Source organism: Microcaecilia unicolor, chromosome 1 (genome assembly GCF_901765095.1).
Source record: "Microcaecilia unicolor chromosome 1, aMicUni1.1, whole genome shotgun sequence".
Taxonomy (NCBI): Eukaryota; Metazoa; Chordata; class Amphibia; order Gymnophiona; family Siphonopidae; genus Microcaecilia; species Microcaecilia unicolor.
The window spans coordinates 622,222,375-622,248,310 of NC_044031.1; the positions used below are offsets into that span (position 1 = coordinate 622,222,375).

General features: G+C 44.4%; 1 protein-coding gene across 4 annotated transcripts in view; it reads left to right on the top strand.

Moving 5' to 3' along the window:
* NRBP2 (nuclear receptor binding protein 2) overlaps nt 1–19,578 on the top strand; it is a 247,184-nt gene extending 227,606 nt beyond the window's left edge. For all 4 annotated transcript variants that reach the window (XM_030220357.1, XM_030220367.1, XM_030220360.1 and 1 more), the window contains exons 16-18: nt 5,421–5,484; nt 18,789–18,844; nt 19,081–19,578. In XM_030220357.1, the coding sequence (XP_030076217.1) occupies nt 5,421–5,484; nt 18,789–18,844; nt 19,081–19,158 (198 nt within the window). In that variant the 3' untranslated portion in view covers nt 19,159–19,578. The remainder of the gene's footprint in view (nt 1–5,420; nt 5,485–18,788; nt 18,845–19,080) is intronic.
* Nucleotides 19,579–25,936: the final 6,358 nt, after the last annotated feature.

Consider the following 25,936-nt stretch of genomic DNA (forward strand, 5'->3'; position numbering starts at 1 on the left):
CCAAGTTGGTTAGTCCCTGCTGTTTCAATAACTACAGCAAATACTTCTAACACAATACACTGTAGGTACTGTTCCCTTATTGCTGTGAGATTATCATAAAAATCACAAAGAGGAGGGAAAGACCTCAAATTGCCCGGGTGCTGAGATGGGCTTCCAACCAATATCTACAAAGTACTCACTAGGCTATTGCTCATCACTGGCCAAAAACCTCCTCAAAAACATTTCTACTTTTTCTGCTTTTAAATATTTAAAAACCCTCTATTCAAGAATCAGCATGTAAATGCAAGAAAAGTGTTTAAGGTTACTTAGCTTCTTGGCTGGTCAGACTGCTGAACACCCAATAACATAACTCCCGACGGGGACCCATTTTGCCCACTGGCTTTCTCAAGGGAGGTGTCACAGATGTTCTAAAAATAAGCAGACCCCATATTAAGAAAACATCCTCCGGCAAAAAGAACACAATGGCATAGTTCAATGGCAAACAGGGTATTTAAACAGTATACATTTTTACTCACTTGTCATATTCTTCCAACCATCTTGGCTGCACAAAAGTTCCAAAATGGCGCCACTACTTAAATATGATGCTTACATATTGTGCACCAATCAGCTCAATCAAACTCAAATTACGGGGAGCCAAAAGGGAAAAACCATTCACAAAACATTTCACAAAAAGGCTGTCCATTCAACTGTGGTATTCAAGAGACTGCAGGCGGTGTATCCATCGCTGTTCACATTGTCTTAACAGACGGTCGTGATCCCCTCCTCGTTTAGGTGCTAAAACCTGTTGTACTACAAAGCACCATAAATCTTCAAACATGTGGTTCACTGCCTTACAATGGGAAACTAGAGGCGCTCCCAGCCTGCTCCTTAACAAACACGATTTATGTTCAGTCACTCAGACTTGCAGCCTTCCCCACGTATAGTTTATTACAATGGCATCTCAAGATATAAACAACATGAGTTGATTGGCAGTTAGTGTAAGATCTCAGTAAATACTGCTTGTGATCAATTGGATTGAAAAAATCCACACACTCTACAGTGATGGCGCAAATCCCACATCTGCCACACTTATAGTGGCCACCATTAGTGGTGGTCAGGCATAGGCGCCCCATATAAGAGGCTTGGGGAGGCTAAGGGGCTCATTTTCAAAGCACTTAGCCTCCCAAAGATCCATAGAAACCTATGGAACTTAGCCTCCCAAAGTGCTTTGAAAATATGCCTCCAAGCCTCCCCAGCCCAATCGTCGACTTCCGCTTGTGGTGCAGCCCACCCTCCCGCCCGGCGTATTTTCATCTTTTATTTCCGTGGCAGCGACGTCAATGAAGAAAAAGACTACAGGCTCGCCGCCAGCTTCTCCCTTCTCTCTGCTCTCGCGGAAACAGGAAATGCATCACGGGACACTGTGTGCAGAGAGAAGGGAGAAGCTGGCGGTGAGCCTGTAGTCTTTTTCTTCATTGACGTCGCTGCCACGGAGCGTATGGAGGTAAGCTCCGCCCCTTTAGCCTCCCCAAACAGTTGGGCTACCGACCGTCTATGTGGTCAGGCATCCTGTAGCCGGTAAATTGGCAGGGCTCAAAAGTTCTTTTAGATTATGCCCTCTAGAAAAAGCAATTCTCAGATGGTACTGAAGTTGGAAGTCCGCATCAGCACCCAGGTAGTTTGAGGTCTTTTCCTCCTCTTTGTGATTTTTATGATAATCCCATAGCAATAAGGGAACAGTATCTACAGTGTATTGTTGGAAGTATTTCTTGAGATTCTGTAGAAAAATTCAATAACTAAAGGACACAAAGATTGCTTCTCTGATGTTTCAGCAATCACAGAACCTACCCACTCTGCTTTCTCAGTCAAAATCAGCACTCAAACAAACATAGAAACATTGAAAATGATGGCAAGCAAAGACCATACAGCCTATTCAACCCATTCATCCATAACAACTACTCAGTGGCGTAGCAAGGGCGGGGCGGTGGGGGTGGTCCGCCCCGGGTGTCAACTCAAGGGGGGTGCTCCCAAAGTCCTCTTCTTCCTGCCAGCTCCCGCACCCTACTACCTTTACAAAGAAATCTCGGAAGCCGAGGCGCAGCGCCTCGCGTCTGCATGTAAAAGAAGTGTGGATTGTCTCTTCTGGCCTTCCCTCACTCTGTCTGTCTCGCCCTTGCGGAAATAGGAAGTTGCGTCAGCAGAGGGCGGGACAGACAGAGTGAGGAAAGGCCCGAAGAGACGATCCACACTTCTTTTACATGCAGACGCGAGGCGCTACGCCTCGGCTTCCGAGATTTCTTTGTAAAGGTAGTAGGGTGCGGGAGCTGGCAGGAAGAAGATGACTTTGGACGGAGCTGAGGGTAGGCACTGGGTTCGGGGGGGAGGAGACTCAGATGGGAGAAGGGGGAACAGATGGGAGAAGGGGCGTGGAGCCTCCCAACAGTTAAAATGCACTCCAGGGGGGGGTCATCATGCTGCACCCGGGGGGGGGGGTGCAACGGCGAACCGCCCCGGGTGGCAGCCACCCTTGCTACGCCACTGCAACTACTAATCTGTGCTATCCTTTCCTCTCCTTTTGAGATCTATGCCTCTTGCATTCAGATACAGTCCTCATCTTCACCTCCTCCACTAGGAGGTTGTTCCATACATCTACTACCCTTTCAATAAAGAATTATTTCCTTAGATTACTCCTGAGTCTATCCCCTTTCACCTTCATCTTATGCCCCCTGGTTCCAGAGCTTCCATTCAATAGAAAGAGACTTGCCTCCTATGCATTTATTCTATGAAGGTGTTTAAATGTCTCTATCATATTTCCCTGTTCCTGTCTTTCTTCCAAAGTATACATATTGAGTTCTTTAACTCTGTCCCCATATACTTTATGGAGATCAACTGCATCCTTTTTATATCTTTTTGAAGGTGCAGTCTCCAGAACTGTACACAGTACGCTAAATGTGGTCTCACAAGAGATTTATACAGAGGAACTATCTCTGCTGGCCATTCCTTTCCCTATACACCCAAGCGTCCTTCTAGCTTTTGCTGTCACTTTTTCTGCTTGTTGGGCCACCTTAAATCATCAGGTATGGTTAGCCAAAGTGCTGCTCTTCTATGGTGCACTAAAGTACTTCACTCCCTATACTGCGCTGCTTCCTTGGGTTTTTGTAACCCAAATATATGGCCCTGCATTTTTTAGTATTAAATCTTAATTGACAAATTCTAGACCATTCTTTGAGCTTTGCTAAATCCCTCTTCACATTATCCGTACCATCAGGGGTTGTCATGAAATGCCTAGCCACCTGCCTGGGGTTGCCCTGCAGCTACTTAGAGGGTCTAATCCCACCACAGCTCAGGTCCACCTGCTGCTTGTTCTCTACACTAGCACCCACCTCTTGCTGACTGGGTTCCAACCACCTCTGGGCAAGCCTCCCACTCTGAAGTTATCCCCAGTGATTTCTAGGTTATTGGAACCACACTCCCAGTGGTCCCAGAGTTCCCAGAAAGCACTCACAGACCCAACACACAAGCCACCAGGATTCTTAGTTAGTCCAGACAAGTAGAGGCAATAAACTAAAAGTGTTTATTGTCAAGAAAAATTAGAACAACAGAAAAGGTGCAATCAGCAAACAATAACAGGTAACTGAAATATGGATTAATTATAACACTATCTAAACATACCATCTAAACAGTACCTGGGGAGATTAGGACATATAGCTGCTCACAGGTTATCAAATATAACTGATCAGTGGGCCTCAGCAAAGAGATCCTTCTCTCTTTTCTCCCTAGCTAAGACTGAAGAAAAAGCCAGTACATCCTAGCTGAATTTCGAGCTCCTGGGCCAATCAGAGCCCAAAACAAGTTTCAAAAAATAGCTGGCCACATCACTGCAGGTTATCTCTTATCTGTGTTAACTAAAGAGGGAACAGTCATTTGTCTGTAACAGCTTTAAACATAAATATGCACCACCTGCTGACCAAACTAGAGAAATATACTTGAAGAAATAATACAGTTTTGCAGACTTAAAATCCACTGTTTTGTCACAGGTGTGTTTACCTTATTGCAGATTTTAGTATTATCTGCAAAGAGGAAAACCATACACCCTATCCGTTCTGCAAAATCACTCAAAAATGTTATAAAGAACTGAACCAGAACAGATCCCTGTGGTAATGCCCTTTTCCTCAAAATGAATTCCATTTACCACTATACTTTGTTGCCTTCCTCTAAACCAGTTTCTAAACCATTCAATCACTTTAGGGCCTATACTAAGGGTGCTCGGTTTATTTATAACTTGCCTATGTAGAACTGTGTCAAAGACCCTACTGAAGAGTACCAAATCTAGTGTTTTCCCATGATCCCTATTTTCTCCCAGACAAATTAATTAATTAGATTCATTTGACAAGACCTACCTCTAGTAAAACCATGTTGCCTGGGTCCTGCAATCCATTGGGTTCCAGAAGCTACCCTATTCTCTTTTTTAAAAGCATTTCCATTAATTTACTCATCTCAAACATCTGACTAATTGCCCTGTAGTTCACCACCTCCTCCTTATTTTCATTTTTATGGAGAGCAGAGCTTTTGTTTCAGCCAATATGCACTGGTACTCTGTACCAGCATCTTTTTCCCTGCTGCACATATTTATAGCCGCTGCAGGGGCAGGCACCCATCCACCCACAGGCCCTCCCTGGGCCTACCTTAAAAGTCCTGGTGGCCTAGTGGCCTCTTCGAGGCAGGAGCGTTACTCGTTCACTCCTGCCCATGCTTGTTTTGCAATCAAAATGGCTGATGTGATTTCCTGCACCAGCCATGTTGAGATTGGAACCAGTAATGATAGGAGCCACTCCTGCCTATGCTGGTTCCAGTCTCAAAATGGCTGCTGCAACCCCTCACAGTGTCAAGAGCTGCTGCGGGAAGTCACAGTAGCCATTCTGTTTGCAAAACCAAAATGGGCAGGAGTGAGTACTGGTGATCGCTCCTGCTCTGAAGAGGCTACTAGACCACCAAGACTTTTAAGGTAGACCCAGGGAGGGGGGAGCTTATGGTCATGGTGGATAGGGGGGATGGTAGTGAGGTAGTAGGAGGACGTACCAGCACCTTTTTTCCTAGGACCACTCACGAGTCTAGAGAAGAATTGAGAAGATCAGACACCCTGCTACATAAGGGACCATTATTTGAACATGAGGTGGGAGAACCTTCTCCTTAAAGTCAACATCATAACTTTAAAAAGAATCCTATATTGCACTGGAAGCCAATGATAATGTATATAAAGAGGGGTCACATGATCAATGAAACAAGCTTTGCCCAAAAGAGCTTATATCCACTCCCACACACAATCCTCCCTCATGTCACAAAATGTGTCCCTTCAATCCTGTAGATTTAAGCTAGTCTGGTAGTATAGTATGTGAGTCTGCTTCTGATATGATTTTTTTCTCTCCCTGTTTCTCATCCAGCTCACCCTCTTCTTGAAGCTGGAAGACAGGCTGCATCGACAGTTGAGCTGTGACCTGCATCCTAGTATGGTTTTTGTACTTTCTTAAGGGAAGGAAAGGTGTAATTTGTGACTAAGGGGCCTGGTGGACAGTGAACATTTAATGTACTTAATGCAGCATGATGAGAATTAGTGAATGCCCCTCAGAAGTCCTGCACTGGAACCACAATGAAGATCTGAGATTAAAGCACCAAACTCAGGAGATTTGGGAATATGAGGATTCAGGATCTATCCCCTAACTGAGGTCTAGAAGGTGGCAACAGTGCAAGAGATGGAGAAAGAGAACCTCTTACCACAACAGGAGCAGAGGATTACTTGGATTTTTCTCTTTACTGCTCACTGTTCAGAAAAAAAGAGTAAAAGTAATTTGGATTTTAGCCTGCCTTCTCCAATGGTGATGATGATCATTGACAGGCAATCATAAAATAAACCAATATACTAAAAGAACTTCAGATTAGTTTGAACATCTCTGCTCCCTTAGAAATGTTTTTAATTAGCTGACAATTCAACAAAATTCAGATTCAGATAGCAGTCCAGCAGCAAGAGGTGTAGCTTAATGGTTAGAACAGCAGGCTGATGCAAGTCACCTTCTCTTGCATCAGGTACAAACTTAACGACCCTTTTACAAAGCTGTGGTAAGCAGTCACAGGTGCTTGCCACAGCAAAAAATGAAGTACCACGGGGCATGCTAAGGCATCCCGCAGTAATTTTGCCACGAGTGCAATACCAATGCTCTGAAAAAGAAAATGTATTTATTGACGCAGGGGGCATGTCAGGGAGCACAGATTGGGCGTGTTCTGCGCTAATCAGCATAGCTACACTGCTGCGCATTAACCAATTAACACACGCCTAGTGCATGAGCCCTTACCTTCTATAAACTAACATATGTATCTAGCTTCTCCTACATATGCACACAAATTTGGAATGAATTACCAAAATCCATAAAAATAACCCACAACTTAGTGAATTTCCGTAAATTATTGAAAACCTATTTATTTAAGAAAGCATACAATAATAATCCATCCTAAATGTCAATTAACAATTGTACCTATGCAAATGTATTCATTAAGCCTTAATTGTTTTTTGCTAAAATATCTTGATTTGTAGTTTAATGTTCCTAATTATTCAAGTTAATCTTTTACGAACGAAATTAACCTAATACCTTTCAATTCTTATTATAAGTTAAACTTTCCTTCCTGCAACCAAATTCACTCTGTATCTGTCACGTCTTCCAAACAGGAACTAGGTTTGTGAGCCCTTGGGCCACTGTCGAGGAGCGGCAGCGGCAGGCAAAACCACCCCACACCAGAGGCAAGGCTGAACTCTGACAAACAGTGAAACTTCACCTGCACATGGCCACCTTTTAACCAAGAGTTGAGCCCCTGGCTGCAAGTGGCCGGCAGGACTTACTGGGCAAGGCAGGACTGGATACTCACTAGGCTGAACAAGGACTGAGGGTCAGAGGGGAAAGGAACATACAGGGACAGCAGGGCAAGGAAGGGAAAGCTAAAGGGCAAGACTGAAAGCTGCAAGCAGCCACTAAAACAGGAACAAAACACTGACAAACAAGACACAGAACTAAAAGCTGCAGAGCAGCCACTAGGCCACAAACAGACAAAGACTAAACACAAAACTAAAACCCAGAGACAAGACTAGCAAACAAACAAACCTAATCTAACTACCCACAGACTAACTAAAACAGACAAGAATCAGGGCAAGAAACCAGACTGAGCAGAAGTACAAACAGCACCCTAACAAACCTCAGGGCCTTAGGCGATGCAAAGGCAGAGAATATCCAACTGACTAAAAAGCCCAGCAGCAGCTGAGGCTCAGCTGCAGCAATCACCAGGCAACTACTAGTGCTGTGTAGGTTCAACCAAAGCAAGCAAGTCTCGCAGCCCGGAAGATCCAGACCGGACTGGGATGAAATCTGGAACGGGTGACAAACCAGCCAGTTCAATGCATCCACCATGTCTGGCCACCAGGTGGCGAGATGACTGAGAGCCTGAAACATGGGCAGAATCGTAACAGTATCCTCTACCTTAACTATGTATTTCTCTTCTCCGGAACTGGTATTCACCATTTACGGATCTATGTAAGCCACATTGAGCCTGCAAATAGGTGGGAAAATGTGGGATACAAATGTTTAAAAAATTTAAAAAAAAAATAAAAACATAATAGATGGCGGTAAGGGTAAGGGCTCATGTGATAATCTATTTTAATGAACACACACTAATGGCAAAATTAGCAAGTGGTTATTAGTGTAAAAAAAAAAAAAAAGGAAATTCCGCCATTTTACCCCAGCGGTAAAAATGACCTTAGCATGTGGGAATGACCAATCTAAGGGTGCACTAAGGCCACTTTAGTACCACTATTTGGTAAAAGGGCCCCTTAGATTACGAGCCCTCAAAGGACAAGAAAATACCTACAATACCTGAATGTAACTTACCCTGAGCTACAACTGAAAAAAGGCGCAAGACAAATCTAAAATCCCTGCCCCTTTTGCATCGTGCCACATATGATTGTCTACCAAGTAATGAATCTGTGTTCTGGAGACTAGAATGGCCAACCTGGAAAAGCTATGGGAAACTGAAAAGTATATAAAGGAATCCTTCAGGGACATAGTAGAGTTCTCCCCTTTCTACTCTGGCAGCCCCTGTGGTGGGGAACGGTCACCTGAGAGGAAACAATGCTGTAGCTAGAACCTGCCGTCAAGGTGATGAAGAATCCTCTAGCACTGACAATGCCCAGGAGGGAAAGGTTAGGATGACCATTTTAGCTGATGATTTATTAGAAATTTAAACAGCTGAGTGGCTAGTGGACAAGAGGATCAATTAGTAGCTTGTCTGCCTGGTACAAAGGTGGTAGACCTCATGCATCACTCAGATAGGATTTTAGACAATGCTGCGGAGAAGTTGGCTGTTTTGGTACATGAAGGTACCAATAATATGCGAAGGTTCAAGAAGGAAATTCTGAAGTCAAATTTAGGATTTTAGATAGAAAGCTGAAATCTAGAATTTCATTATCAGAAATATTCCTAATTCAGTACTTCAGGGGCAGACAGAGCTCTGGAGTCTTAATGCGTGGATAAGATGATGATGCAAGGGAAGGCAGCTTTTAAACTAGATCATGGAAGAAGACCAAAAGATTCTCGGGAGAACATGGTTTGAAGTGAAGTATCTTTGAAGGATAACAACAGAGGGAAGTTAGGGTATTACAACAGAAAGATTGCAATAATGGCAGAAGTAGCCCAGATGCCTTTAAGTAAACAACAGACAAAGTTAGAACATTTCACATAATCCCTCTCAACTGCTAAGCAGGTTGTAATACCAAAAACAAAACAAAATACTTTCAAATGTCTGTATACAAATGCTAGAAGTTAAAATGGATGAGAGAATTAGAATATATAGCATTGAAGAGGTAAATAAAACTGGTGTCTCGGAGACCTGGAGGAAGAAGAATAGCCCAATGGGACACAGGGATACCAAGTTACAAATTATACCACAGTGATAGCATGAATCAAATCGATGTAATAGGATGCAAGTTCTCGAGATAGGGAAGAGTATAGTAATAGAGATATGCTACAATCCACCTGGTGAGAATGAACAGACAGTTAATGAAACGCTAACAGAAATTAGGGAAGCTTACCAACTTGGCAACACAATAATAATAGATTATTTCAATTACCCCAATACTGAGTGTCACATCAAAACACACCAGGGAGGTAAAGTTTCTAATTGCAATAAATGACTGCTGCATGCTGGTTCAGGAACTGACAGGCGGTGGAACAGAGGATTTTATGCAAGAATTAACAGTATCAGGACCATTTGGCAAAAAAAATCATAACGTGATCAAATTCAGCCTTATTACTGCAAATCAATTATGATGTCATTTAACTTTCAAAAGGGAGCCTATGATAAAATGAGGAATATTGAAATTAAATATTGAAAAAAATAAAAGGAACACCTACCAAAGTTAACAGTTTATATCAGGGAAGAAGCTTTGTTTAGCTCCTCCGAGCAGTGTCTACCACCTTCCTCCAGTTGCTTCTTTAATTTACCTTAACTGTCCTACAGATTGAGACATCCGAGGACGTGTACAGGCTTTCCCAGACTCCCCATTACATTAATATTCATATGCATAAGAATGTAGTACCTCTTATTAAAATATTGTTCCAAGGGCTCAAGATATTTTCCCTGTAGGATGTTTGGAGGGTGGTTTCTTGAACCAATGAGATGATTCAAGGCATTGTGGCTCAGCTATGTACTGTTACCTCTGAAATTGTATCTAAATTACAGAGTATGGATTCTAAATTAATTTTGCTAGAGAAGGGGGTTTAGGTAGTGGAGTTGCACCTTCTTTCTCTGCAGTTAAAAATAGCCTCAGTTTATACCCTAAACATGAGGCTATGGAAAGTTCCCTTAAGATGAGGAATCTGTGACTCCTATCTTCAGAAATTTTGTTGAGGAAATATTTCAAGAGATTTTAAATATCTTCTATCATGATGACATATTGATTGCTAATTGTTATTATTATTTTAATAAGACTTATGTGGTGAATGCAACTGAAAGGGAGCTAGATATTTTGGCTCCTAATAGTAACTTGGACCTGACAGGCTTTTTGGAGAGCTCATTAGATACAATTTCTAAAAGCAGAAGAAACAGGAGACAAACCTCTGCAAAACACACAGGCAAACCAACAGCAGAGGTGATCCAGGGAGTGAAGAGCAGATGCGAGTTCAGCAAAAATGTTTTTATTGGAAAAGAACCCAACCTGGCCAAGTTTTGACTCTGCTTTCATCAGGGGTCACCATGAGCATGTTCAGTAAAAATATTCCTTATACTGCGTAGCGTAATGCCGCTATTGAATTTTGGATTCACTCAGCAGCACTATGCTATGCAGTATAAGGAGTATTTTTATTGAACATGTTCGATTTTGCTTGGAAGATTTTTGTGACCCCTGACAAAGGCAAAGCTGAAACATGGCCAAGTTGAGGCCTTTTCCAATAAAGTTGTTTTTTTGTGAACTTGTGTCTGCTCTTCATTCCCTGGATCACCTTTGCTGTTGGTGTGCCTGACAATTTCAACTAGAGCAACCCCTCTGGTTACATTCTCTAATGATAAATATAAATTATTGAATTTAAAAACTTAAAAAAAAATCTTTTGTGAGCAGAAACAGCAAATTTGTCTGGATGTAGCATACACTAATCACTTGCAAGTGTCTGGTGACATATAAAGGGAAAAGTGTATATTTTCTTTGTACTTATCTGGAGAAATTTCTTTTTGGAGTGTAGAAATGTTTGATAACGATTAGGGATAGATTTGTTGTTTTATTTTTTTAATCTTAATTTTGTTTTCACTCAGTGCTCCATCTCGCCTCATGATGGGGGCTACTGCCTTAGGTTTCTTTATTTTATTTTCCTGTGGCAGATGTTTAGCTGTTTTTGGCTGTTTCTTTATATTGTTTTTGAAATGTATTTTTAATATTGTATTAAAATACCATCTTGGAAGCCCAGATCAGATGTATTCCATGCTTTAAAAAAGCAAGAAGGAAGGTAAAGCAACTGCCAATACAGTTGAAAGAGGACGCTGTAGCCCACAGAAGAACTTTAAAAAAATGGAAAATAGATCTGAATGAAGAAAATAGGAACAGCAAAAGCACTGGCATTCTAAGTGCAAAGCACTGATAAGGCAGGCAAAAAGAATTTGAAAAGAAGCTCGTCATAGAAGCAAAATCTCATAATAAAAACTCTTCGGGTACATTTGAAGAAAGAAGCCTATGAGAGGGCATCAGTTGGACCATTAGATGTTCGATGGGTAATAAAAAGGGCACTCAAAGAGGACAAGACCATAGCTGAGAGACTAAAGTGGTTATTTAAGAAGCCCTATTCATCAGTTGTATGTGTAAATACAGAATTTACATGTGCAAATCAAATAAACCTAGAAAACCCAGTATTAGAAAACCAGGATATACATGTGTAAATTGTAAATATGAGCAAATACCCAGGGGGCAATGGCATGGTTAAGCCAGGAAATTATTATTCAAGGGATGGGATCAACAAATCGCTAGACTATAATTAAATACTGAATCCCACTGCGTGATGGTAGAATCTGTGTTTACTACCTGTAAATTGTCTCCTGCTGGAATTTCTACAGAAGGAAAACGGCCTCAAAGAGCTCAAGGATATCTTGTATCTATAGAGCTTAATCGGATCCAGCTGATCCTCTCTTCATCACTGGCCTACACAATTAAGTTTACAAGAAATGTGGTATTTATTTATTGCATTTGTATCCCACATTTTCCCACCTCTTTGCAGGCTCAATGTGGTTTACATTACATCATGTATAGTGGAAATATGTAAGAAAATAGACATTTAGTATTGCATAAGGATCTTGGGTAACATGATAATAAGAAAGCATGATAGTAGTATAACAAGCAAATATCATAAGGCAATTCTGGATATATGTATAGGAGTTTGTTTGTTGATCTTTGTGGTATGCCTTGTCAAAGAGATGGGTTTTCAGTAGTTTACGGAAGTTAGTTAGTTCATAGATCGTCTTTAAGTTGCGCAGCAGCGCGTTCCAGAATTGTGTGCTCAAGTAGGAAAAGGTTGACGCATGCGTTAGTTTGTATTTTAGACCTTTGCAGTTAGGGAAGTGAAGATTAAGGAATGTGCGGGATGATTTTTTAGCGTTCCTGGGTGGTAAGTCTATCAGGTCTGACATGTAGGCTGGGGCATCTCCGTGAATGATTTTGTGAACTCTAGGGTACATATTTTGAACGTGATACGTTCTTTAAGTGGGAGCCAGTGTAGCTTTTCTCATAGGGGTTTAATACTTTCATATTTTGTTTTACCAAATATGAGTCTAGCTGCAGTGAATCCACACTATATCAATTCTGCAGTCTCTCTATGCTAAATTAATTTACAGGCTCAATGCAGACTCTGCTACCATTAGGTGAGCTTTGACAATTAAAAGGCATTTATCTTCATTCAAGAGCCAATCGATTTATTCTGTGCTCATGCACATGCATTGAGTCTGTGTACAGCGGCTCCTCTGCTCACTCATTCAGCAATCTGTACCCTCCCGACTTAAGTGTATGATCAAGCTTATAGATCTGATGGGGCAGAGTCTCCTTCTGTTGTGCCTGCTGTCTCCTACGATAAGCATTCAGAGCAACAATTTTGCCCTGAAGAACTGCTTTAAGTGCCTCCCAAAAAGTAGAAGGAGACACATTGGGCATAGCATAAAATTCAAAATACTGAAGAGTCCAATTTCTAATGGCATGAACAACTAGAGATTGGCGCTGAAATGAAATAACGGCTAGGCGTACTTTATAGAATAAACCTAAATTTCTGCGCAGTTTATAGAATATGCTGAGCGCACGTCCGCATGACCAGATTTAGTCATAGGCAGTTATGCTAAGTAAAACTTGGTGTAAATGCTGATGCCTACATTAGACGTGAACTGGGTGTATTCTATAACAACATGTATAGATTTTAGAAACACCCACAACCTGCCCATTCCACACCCCCTTTTCAACTATATAATTTAGAATTTATTTGCATCACGTTATAGAATGTGCTTAGTTCTGCCACTAGTTGCTCGTTAAATGTCAATAACTGCTTATTAAGTAGCAATTATTGGCGCTGATTGGCTTAACTAATTATGACTTGATTTGCACGCACAACTTAAGTCGCACTATATAGAATCCAAGGGATAATCTAATATAATAATTTGCTCCTCCAACGTTCCAATGTGTCTCACTGGGATCGTAACCACCTGCTGACATCACTCCTCCAACGTTCTCCTCAAACGTTCCAATGTGTGTCACTGGGATTGTAAACACCTGCTGATGTCACTCCTCCAACGTTCTCCGTCTCCCCTCCCTCCCAGTTCCATGGGACCCTGGAACTGGGAAGGAGGGACAGAGGAAGGGGGGACCCTGGAAATGGGAAGGAGGGAGGGGGACACTGGAACTTGGAGGGGGGAGGGAGGGAGGTGGAGGGGACAGGGGAGAGATGCTGCACATGGATGGATGGAGGGGGCAGGGCACAGAGGTTGTTGCCTGCATATGGATGAATGCAGGGGAGAGAGCATAATGCAGGGGAGGGAGGGGACCCTGAAACTCGGAGGGAGGCAGGGAGGGGACGACCCTGGAACTCGGAGGGAGGGGGGGAATGACCCTGGAACTGGGAGAACGGAGGGAGAACCCTGGAACTGGAAGGGGGGGCCCTGGCACACACTCATGCTCACACACACACTCTCTCTCTCACAGACACACTCGCACCCAGTCTTACTCTCTGTCACACACACACACTCGCACATTCACTCTCTCACACAGTCACTCTCACACACACTCTCTCAAACATACACACTCTGAGAAAAACCTTGCTAGCGCCCATTTCATTTGTGTCAGAAATGGGCCTTTTTTACTAGTGACCTATATTTCACACTGAAATGTAAAAATAAGATGATTCGTTCTTTGGCTCTTAAAAGAAGAACCTAACAGAGAAAATAATAAAAGAAAAACTTCCAGAGCCTCATATATTTTGAAGACTAAACAACAAAGTTTAAAAACAATTTGTGTTTCAATAGGAAGCCAATGGAGATCAAGAAATAAGGGAGTCACATGATCAAATGTACTTTTCCTCCAAATCAACCCTAGTGACTGTGTTCTGAACCAACCTTAACTTCCTCAATAATTTATGTGAAATACCTAAATGCAATGAACTGCAATAGTCTAGAGGTGATAGAATAATAGCCTGAACTTATACTCAGAAATGTTGAGGAAAGAGTAGAGATTGAATTAATTGTAGTAGCGTCATTTTAAACATAGAGCATTAATCAGAATTTCCATCGTCTGTTGCTGTCATGGGTTGTCTACTTTGTTTTTGATTGCATGAATCAGCCCTTTCCGGTCCCTAATCTTTACGTTTTGTGGCCTAGTGACTAACAGTGCTCACATGAACACAATCATTACTATAAACAACCTGCATGCAATGCTGAATTTCAGTTGGAGGGACTTCTTCAAGTGAACATGGGTAGAGCATCAGTCCTGCCATCTGTTGATGAATTGTGGAGGCAAAACTGTTTCAGTTTCATGTGTCTGTTTCAGTTATTACATTAATATTATTATGAATGCTATTTTGTGAACCATCCAGAATGGTAGATGGTGCGGGTTATACATTTTTTAAATAAGTAAACCCTTGTGGCTAGAAAAATAACACCAGCAAAAAACTGGATTTATTTTACCATCTTGGGAGCACTGGACTGCATTTAAAGAAGCCAAGCAAGTTCAAGTCAAGCTGCCTCCTGAGGTGTCCACAACCTCAAACCTCTCACCCAAAGCTCCCCCCCCCCCAAATATCTGAGCCTCCCTTTCAAAGCCACCCCCAAGTCTAGATACGACCACTCTCCCATAGCCCCCCCCCCCAAGGGCCTACCTTGCCACAACATTCTTCTATTCCTGATCTTGAGGTCAAGCAGAAGCGATTCCCAGTCACTCCTGCCCTTGCTGGTGCTGGGTTCAAAATGGCGCTGGGAACCCCTAGTGGTAATCTCATGGAATGGTCAAATCTCCGTATAAGGACCTTTTGGAAGAAATTACAAAGGGTGCATGTAGGGTATAAAATACACACCTACACACATACTTCAGCCGCATATATTTGTGTTGCTCCCCCTCTGGTGTAAATATACATGGCTACTTTTTAGCTGTAATTTCAGCAGGTCACACAGACCGCCTATGTGTCTAAACAAAATAGCCAGAAAAAAGTTCCTATTGGCCTCCCCTCCTAGGCTGTTTGTCCTAAAATTACTCTCCAAGAAAGGAAGGGGTGGAAGACAGCAACCAAAGATGTTCCAAAATAGTAACCAAAATAAAGTCCAGAAGTCTAATGCTTCTTAAAAGTAAAAACTTTATTCGCTAAGGTGCATAGGATGCATAGACAGACTTGACCCAACACGGGCCGTGTTTCAGGCCTTCCTCAAGAGGAAGGGTCTGTCTGCAATGCAATGAGGAGAATGGAGAAAAATAAATGAAACTCAGAAATAGCAGCAGCTCCATACACATAACTCCTTCCTCCTCAATCAGCATAAACAGACCCCCAAGGAAGGCTTTTGTTTCGATTACTGTGGAAGTTTTGTTTCCCTTGTTTTGCTCTTCTAGAATTACCTTCCACTAGGGTAATTTTTAAAAGGATTTTCATGCATAAACCCTATTGTATGCATGTAAAAGGCCTCTTACCATTTTACTGCACATGTAACACTACACATGATAAAAAGGCACCCATTGTTACATGACCTGAGCAGGGCCAGTCTTAGGGCGAGGCAACCGCATAGGGCCTTGCGCTCAAGGGGGCCCCGGTGGCGTGCCTGAAGTCGCCCCACCCGCCCAAGCTCCAGTCCCCCCGCCCTCTGAATGTTAAAAGTTACCTCGTCATCGACGTCGGGTTACAGGCAGTGGCCGGCAGGTAGCAGCAGCAGTGAAAAGTGTGCAAGCTGCTGGGCAGCGCTTCGGGAGACTTCCTTTCCCTCGTTCAGCTCTGGTCCCGCCCTCGAGGGCGGGACCAGAGCTGAGTGAGGGAAAGGAAGTCTCCCGAAGCACCGCCCAGCAGCTCGCACGCTTTTCACTGCTGCTGCTACCTGCCGGCCGCTGTAACCCGATGTCGACGACGAGGTAACTTAACATTCAGACGGAGGGGGGCCTTGGAGCTGGGTGGGAGCTTGGTGGGGGGCATTGGAGCTGGTGGGTGGGTGGGAGGGAGAGAGAGAGAGAGACAGGCCTTGGAGCTGGGTGGGAGCTGGATGGAGGCCTTGGAGCTCCTTCGAGTAGGGACTGTCCTCTGTGTTAAATTGTACAGCGCTGCGTAACCCTAGTAGCGCTTTATAAATGTTAAGTAGTAGTAGAGAGAGAGAGAGACAGGCCTTGGAGTGGGGAAAGAGAGGGGCCTTGGAGCTGGTGGGAGAGAGAGAGAGACCGGCCGGCCTGCCTTGGAGCTGGGTGGGAGGGAGGCCTTGGAGCTGGGTGGGAGGGGGGCCTTTGAGCTGGGAGGGAGCTGGTGGGAGGGAGGGAGAGAGACAGAGAGACCGGCCTTGGAGCTGGGGAGCCCAGGGGATGGCCCGGGAGCTCAGAGGGAGGGGTGGCCGCCCTGGAGCTCACAGGGAGGGGTGGCCGGCCCTGGAGCTAGGGTGGGGGTGGAGCTAGGGTGGGGGCGGGGCTAGGATGGGGCCCCATCAGATTGGTCTGCATAGGGCCCCGCACTTGCTAAGACCGGCCCTGGACCTGAGGATAGGTGTGTTCAGGAAAGGAGTTTGGGCAGAACGCAGGTGGAGTCACAAAGTAAGTATGTAGGTTATAAACTATACACCTAGCCACATACTCCCCAGCTGGTGTAAATGTTAAATGGCTGCACTTTAGCCAGGGGTGTGCTGGTAAAATTTTAACAACAGGCTTTCTCTCTCTGGGTGTAACTAGCCCTGCAATTGGGGGGGGGGCATGCGTGGACTGGGGAGGCATTCTCTCCCTCCTCATGCAAGCACACTATGCATACCTTTCCTAGCAGGGATGCTGGGCTCCAGCGGCCTATAAATGGACTGCCACCACTCCCACTGCTTGTTTCTGGCTCTGAGCAGTATGCTGGGACTTCTCGCGTATACATGAGAAATCCCAGCCTGCTGCTCAGAGCTGAAAACAAGTAGCAGCAGCAGTCTATTTACTTGGCATCCCCACCAGCAAAGTAAAAGAAAATTCAGGAGGGGCCCAAGTCCACAATTTGGGAGCCAGTTGTTAAAGTAGCCATGAGGGGCCTACTTTAATAACCGGCTCCCAAAATTCTTAAAAACTTAACAAACGGCTCTCGCAAGCCCATGAGAGCCCGCTCCAGCACACCACTGATTTTAGCCCATTTTTGGATGCTCTGGTGAGGCTATTTTATAATGACACACAGACACCTATGTGCTTTTATAAATAGCCTCAAAATAGATGCCTCTGGTCTTCCAACCTAGTCAACATGTTATCCTTGGTGAATATGGCACCATTAAAAAGGAGTGAAAAAAGTACATTTCCCTGACACAGCTCAGAGCAAAACGTAGCGCTGTGTCGGATCTTTTTTCTGTGAACATACAGAGTACATGATGACATTGTAGTAACTGCATGGAGATGTAAAATTAACAGATAAGTGTGAACATATATTTATAGGAGTTATGAAAATGTGGAGGACTATGTTGTGGAAGTAACTTGATTATCTTGTAACAATTTGGAAAACAAATAAAAAAAGTAACAACATATAAAAAGAACCAATGAGGAATACAGGTGTTAGTTGGAGACACCATCTGTCTGATGTTGAAGAATACTCTTCACATACTCACCTTCTGATAGTAACATAGTAGATGACGGCAGAAAAAGACCTGCATGGTCCATCCAGTCTGCCCAACAAGATAAAACTCATATGTGCTACTTTTTGTGTATACCTTACCTTGATTTGTACCTGTCGTGTACGTCTGCCCAGCATTATCCCCGCCTCCCAACCACCAGCCCCTCCTCCCACCACCGGCTTTGGCACAGACCATATAAGTCTGCCCAGCACTATCCCCGCCTCCCAACCACCAGCCCCTCCTCCCACCAGCGGCTCTGGCACAGACCATATGAGTCTGCCCAGCACTATCCCCGCCTCCCGCCACCGGCTCTGCCACCCAATCTCGGCTAAGCTCCTTAGGATCCATTCCTTCTGAACAGGATTCCTTTATGTTTGTCCCACGCGTGTTTGAATTCTGTTATCGTTTTCATTTCCACCACCTCCCGCGGGAGGGCATTCCAAGCATCCACTACTCTCTCCGTGAAAAAATACTTCCTGACATTTTTCTTGAGTCTGCCCCCCTTCAATCTCATTTCATGTCCTCTCGTTCTACCTCCTTCGCATCTCCGGAAAAGGTTCGTTTGCGGATTAATACTTTTCAAATATTTGAACATCTGTATCATATGATGATCCACTAATTATTCAATAGTCTTGAGAACAGGTATAGATGACATACTTTGAGTCAGAGTCCTTCAGGGTCCAGAACAGAAACATTTGTGGAGAGGGGAGGAACACAGATCACAGACTATAGAGGAAATGAAAAGCATTTTTCAGATAAAATATACCCTGATGGACTTTGCAGAGAAGCTATCCCCTGGCATGGACCTAGGAAAAGAGAGCAGAAGAGACGTTAAGTGACTGGGTGGATTATGTCTTGACCATTGTACCGTTGTAAGACACTAATCTTGCTATTTACTATTCATAGTCTCACGGTTCCTAAATACTGTGCTCTAATACATATCCCTCTCTCCACAGCTGACAGCTCCAAGGATATTGCTTCAGAGCTGGTGCAGTATGGGTTTATTCACGAGGTGAGTTGTTTTCCTGCAGACCATTGAACACAAAAATAATCTCCAGGGTTTTTTTTAGCACTAGGACTGCCCTGGTTCATAGAAACAGGAGAAGTTAAGAAGGAAAAGGATTCAAAGACTGTGGGAATAATGAGAATGGACAGCAGAAAGAAAAGAACAGCCCCCCCCCCCCCCCCACTGAATTTCTGGTGGATATGTGGACAGTTAACAAGTCTGTTTTCCCCTCTCTCTGCTAGGATGATTTCCATAAGCTGGCCAGTTTCCTGGAGGAGATCTTCCACAAACACCGCTGCTCTCTTCGGGGAACTCACTGACCTCTGGGTGGGTCAAATCCTCCAGTAGAAAGGACATGGCACTGCAGCACAAGGCCTGGCAGGAAGAAGGCAGCTGCAGGGTTCAAGAGTGGGCCAGGTGGCCACAGATGCTGCTCCAAGTAGAACAAATCTGCTTAGAGTCTCGTGTGGCTTTTGGAAAAAGAGTATCACAAGAGGAGCTGGAGACTGGAGACTCAAGGCATAGTGACATGAGATCTCCAGGAAAACTGTTAGGCGGAGTTTGGGAGTGAATGAGATACTGCAAGTTTCAGAGGATGAAAAACTAACCCAAACCATGAACAGAGTCCAAGAATTTCACCCTGTGACTTAGAAGCCACTACCTACATTAGTGAACTGCTATGGATTTACAGCCTGCCTCACTGACACAGACTACCCAATAATTACTGTGGATTCTTTTGGATTCATATCAAGTAAATAAGACCTTTATTAGAGGAGCTAAATTCTACAATGATTAAGGTATATACAATGGTTAGCACATATACAATGATTAGCTCTATACACACAATGATTACCTAAACAATCATTACATCACTGGTCTCTACATCTAAGCAATGCAAAGAGTTCTTAGACCAGGAAAAAAAGCAATAATACATACATCACTGGTCCTTACATCATCCAGGCTCTTAACATCAGTGGGGGGGGGGGGGGGGGGGGGCGGTTCACAGCGAGAGCCAGGAGCTTCTTGGACCAGGAACAGATCCTCTGTGCAGCACATACGTTGCTAACAGATGAGCTCCCACTCTGCTGTGACAAGCCCTCCCTTTTTATTAGGCTCTGAGCTCATGTTCAAAGCTAGGGACAGTTTCTAAGGAAAATTACAGAATGCTTCTCTGTTTAGGACTGTGGGAATGTGGTCACATGCCTTCCAAAGTCCAGATGGCCAAGCTGGACTTCTGAAAACAAGTACCATCCTCCCCTTCACATACCAAATTAATTAGAGCTGTGCCTTATCTTCTGCATTCCAACTTATTTTCACACAATCAAAGTTACAATGATTTTTAAACAGAATTACTTCTAATCAACAATACAGACCCCAAGTGCACTGGTCTATCAAGACAGAGATGAAAAACAATCTTTAAAATTCACTTCCATTACAATTAGTCATTCCCCTGGTAGCTGGGATGCTACGTAAGCAGATTCTAGGTTACATTTTTTTCAATTTCTGTTTAATATTTTCCAGCGAAGTTGGTGAAATGATTCCAGTGCAAAGGACCTAAACTAGAAAAGAGATAAGTATTCTACTGGGCTGTATCCTGACATGACTAGCACAACTTTGCCTATGCACTACCAAGAGCTTTACTGTACCTGTGATACAAGGACAGAAAGTGGCATCCACCTCATGTCAAAACATTAAGTACTATCAATGCAAGGCTTACAGTGTAGAAGATATGGCATCACAGAGCACTGCCTCCAGTGGCCTGAATTAGCATCATATGGGGTGATGAAAGGGCCATCATTGTATACACTGGACACTTACACTGCTGTACGGCCTCTATGGTGGTGCAGAGAAAGGGGGGGTGGGGGAGGAGAAAGCTTGTACTGCTACTGCCTGTGCTATGTGCCAGAGTTTGAGCATGGAAGGTTGTATAAGGGAAGCTTGCAACAGTGGTGCTACTACTGTTCCTGTTCTATGCCAGAGCAGTGTGTGTGTGAAGCTTGCTTTGTTGTCACCTGTGCTGTACCGATTATGCAGTGGGGTGGTGGTGTGTGTGTGTGAAAGGGAAGCTTGCACTAATGCTGCTCACACTGTACCTGTTCTGTGGCGTGTGTGTGTGTGTGTAGCTTGCACTAATACTGCCCATGCTGTACCTGTTCTGTGGTGAGGCTGTGTGAGTGTGTGTGTGAGGGAAGCTTTCACTAATACTGCCCTTGCTGTACCTGTTCTGTGACGAGGCTATGTGCATGTGCAGGAAGCTTGTACTAATACTGCCTGTGCTGTGGTGAGACAGTGTGTGTATGAGGGAAGCTTCAACTAATACTGCTGGTACTGAACTTGTTCTGTTGCGGAGCAATGTGTGTGTATGAGGGAAGCTGGCACTAATGGTGCTAGTAGTGTACCTGATCTGTGGTGGGGCAGTGTGTGTGTGATGGAAGGTTGCACTAATGTTGCCTGTGTTACACCTGTTCTATGGTGGGGAAAAGCTTGCATTAATACTGTCCATGCTGAGTCTTTATGCGTGTATGTGTGAGGGAATCTTATGGCAGGGCAGAGTGTGGTTGTATGTATGAGGGAAGCTTAAACTAATGTTATCTGTGCTTTTACCTGCTCTGAGTTGGGGTAGTATGTGTGTGATGGAAGCTAGCACTAACGGTGCTGGTACTGTATTTGTTCTGTCGTGAGGCAGCGTGTATGTGTGAGTGAAGCTTGCACTAATACTGCCAGCTCTAAACCTGTTCTGTTGTGGGGCAGTATGTGTGTGTGAGGGAAGCTTGCATTAATCTTGCCCCTGCTGAAGCTAATCTGTAGCAGCATCTCTTATGTTGTTTGGCCAACAGATGTTTTCACATCATCATGTAGTGGATTTCTTTTTATGAAGATATTTTGCTGAATCTATGATATTGAGATGCACCCACAGTGCGTGTTTTTAATGGAGCACGACTGTTTATACTCCTGATGCAGTATATATGAAACATGTTTACTTATAATAAAGTTCCTTTTATCATATAATCTTGTCTAAGATCTGTTGTTTGGTGGCATCTTCCTGGTACAGATCCTGCCTCTTTTGCTTTTGGTAGCAGATCTCCCCAGGAACCATCCATTGCCAGACTTGAGCACCAGGCCCCAAGGGGCCCCGACTATCCCACCACACCAGCAGCTTCTTGACCTCCTCATCCAGCTCATCACATAGCTCTCCATGCGGCCCACAGTGCCACTGGCTCAACTGGGAGGCACTAATCTGGTGGACCCCCTCATCAGCTCCACAGAGACCCCCCCCCAGGGTATCCCCCCACAACCATCCACCTCAGAGGACTATCCCTCAGACCAGGAGAGTGAACCCCTCATCCTGGATCACTCAGCGTTGGACAGAGAAAACCTCCATTCCACAGCGCCCCAGGACTCCTCAGGCATTCTCACAGACCCATTAGCACCTCAACAGGCCTCTCTTCCAGAGGACTTGACCTACCCAAAGTTCCTGCAAAAGATTTCAACCTATCTTGGACTCATTCCTACTGAGATCCCTGACCAACACAGCGAGATACCTGGGCGTCCTCAAATATCTGAAAAAACCAAAATCCATCATTGCCATGCCAGTCCACAAGCTCCTGGACTGCTGCGATAAAATCTTGCAGACAATACTTTCTGGTTCAGCCATGTCAAAGCAACTCGACCTCAAATATCAAGTTCTTGCCTGCCTGGCCTTGACAAGCCACAGCTTCCCCACAAATCCATCACTGTGGAATCCGCCCTAAAGAAAGGAGCTCCACAACCCATGCTAATGAACCCCCAGGAAAAGAACTAAAAACCCTGGACACTATTGGAAAGAAAGTGTACCATTTAATCATGCTGAATGCCAAAACTGATGCTCACCTGTTCCAACTAATCCTCTACAATGATGCTCTCAGGTAGAAAACCGAGGAGTTCCTCTCCTCCCTGCCACTGGACAACAAACTTCTCATTGCACCCACCCTCTGGGACATGGAAGAATATGGAAAACACATGATCAGAGCGGCCTCCGAGACCTCCGGCCACACAACCAGTGTCGCCATAGCAGCAAGACGTATGGCATAGCTGACAGCCTCTGGACTTCGCAAGGACACACCTCACTGATGCTCCTTGCTCTGGGGAGAACCTATTCGAGGACAAAGTCAGAGACATTGAAACACCCTGAAAGACCACTGCACCACATTGCAAACCCTTTCCATGGATGGTCTGGTGTATCCCACCTCATCTAGAAGAAAACAGGTGCCCCATTACTGCAGAACCTAGCACGGCTCAAGGAGGTACAATGACTCCTCAAAGTGGCAGCCCCATCATCAAAAAATTCAACCATATGGCACAGTCTACCGACAGATGCAATGCCTGAGGGAACGGAAACACCAAAAACTGAACCTTGTCACAACCTCTAAGGTGGGTCCCACTTTCTGACTCCAACCCGCCTGTCTCCCTACCAGTGGGGGGGGGGGGGGGGGGGGGATTCTCCTTCTTCAGACTCTTGGAGGCAGATAATGATAGACAAATGGGTCCTCAACATCCAGCATGAGTACAAGATCAGACGCCACACCCTCCCATAACCCAGAACCCCCCCCCCCCAAACATGATACTCCAGAACCTCTAGCCCACCTCATTGACAAGTCTCTCCTCTGAATGAAAGCTATAGAGCCTGTCCCCCACAACAGAGCTAACCAGGGGTTCTACTTTCGGTACTTTAAAAAAGGTTTGGCTACCTTCCTATAAGAAAAGTACATAATCCATTATTAAAATGAACTTGTGGAAAATCCACTGCTTATTTTTAAGATAAGCAGCATAAAATGTATTGTACTGTTTGGGATCTTGCCAGGTACTTGTAACCTGGATTGGCCACTGTTGGAAACAGGATGCTGGGTTTGATGGACCTTCGGTCTATCCCAGTATGACAATATTTATGTACTTTCTTGTCCCCAAGACAACAGGGGGATTCATACCCATCCTGGACCTCAGATACCTCAACAAATTCATCCAGAAGGAGAAGTTCCACATCCAGTCGCTGGGAACCATTCTCCCACTAATTAAGAGAAATGACTGGCTAGGCTCTCTGGACCTCCAGGATGCGTTCACTCACATCCCAATCGACAAATCCCACAAGAAATTCCTATACTTCTCCATCCTGGGCCAACACTACCAGTACCAGGTCCCTCAAGGATGCATTCATTCACATCCCAATCCACAAATCCCACAAGAAATTCCTATGATTCTCCATCCTGGGCCAATATTAACAGTACCGGGTCCTCCTATTCAGACTCTGCTTCACACCAAGGGTCTTTACCAAGTGTGTGGCAGTGGCAGCAGCCCACCTTTACAAGGCTAGGATATGTGTCTTTCCCTACCTTTATATAAAACTAGTAAAAAAAGGCCCGTTTCTGTTTGTAAGGAAACGGGCGCTAGCAATGGTTTTTTTTTTTTTGGTATCTGTAGAGTTGTTAGTAAAGTGTGTGTGTTTGAGTGTGTGTCACAGTGAGACACAGAGAGTGGAAAAGAGTGTGTGTGTGACACAGAGCTACAGTGTGCCAGAGTATGTGTCTGCGTGTGTGCATGACCCCCTCATTCTGTCAGATGTGCAGTTACCCCCACCTTTTGTGTTTGAAGTTATGGGACCACAGGGGCGAGCAGTGAGTCTGAGTGTGAGTGTGTGTGTGTGAGAGAGTGTGTCTGTCTCTGTGTGTGTGTATTTGTGTGTGTGCATGACCCCTTCCTTCTGTCCGTGTTGCAGGGTCGTCCCCTCCCCCCCATGTGTTTGTATTTTCAGTAACTTTTCCTTGTTTTAATCCTGCGATTGTGCTCTTTTGTCCATGCCCTCCATCCATCCATGTGTAACATTTGTCCTCTCCCCTTTCCCTCTCATTCTGTTCTCTCCCCCCTCTCCATGTGTTTTTGTCTGTCTCCCCTTGAAGTTCCAGGCCCCTCTCTTTTCCTCCCCCCCCCCCTCCCTGCATGTGAGAGAGAACATGTGTGTGTGTCAGACAGAGAGTGTGTGTGTTTGAGAGTGTGTGTCACACAAAGAGTGAAAGACTGTGTGTTGTGTGTGTATGACCCCTTCCTTCTGTCTGAGGTGCAGGGTAGTTCCCCCCCCCCCCCCCCCCCCCCCCCTCCTGGTTTTTCAGTTCCTTTTCTTTTTTTTTTTTTAATCTCGTGATTGTGCTCTTTTTTTTTTTCCTGCCCTTTCTCTCCCATAAGTGTACCTGCTGTTAGGAAAGTTGGTCCGTCTGCTAGGCTTCAAGCAGCTTACGTTATAGTCGACCCCTGCTGATATGCTGGAGGCTGTGTCTTCACCTTTGTTTTTGTTTTGTTAGTGCGGGTCCAGAGGGCTGTTCAGCTTCCTGCTGCTTGCTGAGGTGCCCAGAGCCTGTGTGTTCACTTTTTTTTTTTTTTTTTGGTTAGTGCAGGACTGGAGGGCGATTCAGCTTCCTGCAGCTTGCAGTGTGGTCGAGGGCCCCTGCTGAGTTGCCCGGAGGCTCTCTCTTCACCCTTTTGGGTTTTTTTTTTTTTTTGTTTTGTTACTGTGGGTCTGGTGCAATTTTTTTTCTTTTTTTTTGCACGTGCCAGCAGCCAGTTCCTGCGTTCAGCTGTGTTTGATGACGTCATTGAGTTCGATGCTGCCTAGTAGACTACTTGCTGAGGGAGCCACGGTCCCAAGCATTAGAACGTTGGAGGTGAGTTTTATTATATAGGATAATGAGTGGGGTAGAGCAGGTAGACGTGAATTGCTTGTTTACTCTTTCCAAAAATACTAGGACTAGTCAATCTAGCAAAATTGGAAATCCTTAACCTGTCAGTTTCCCAGAGAGAAGTACAGGAGATACAAGTACGATATCCATTTCTCTGGGCACAAAAATCAATCAAATAACTGAGGGTTCAGATAACCACCAAAGTGGAGCAGCTCTATCAGGCTAACTATCCCCATAAAGTTAAAGAACTTTTTATAGAACAGGACAGATGGGAAGGCATGACGGTGTCGTGGACAGGTAGAATCAATGCAATAAAAATGATAATATTGCTCAAGCTTCTATATCTGTTTACGGCCCTTCCGGTGCCGATACCATGCTCCTTCTTCCAGCACCT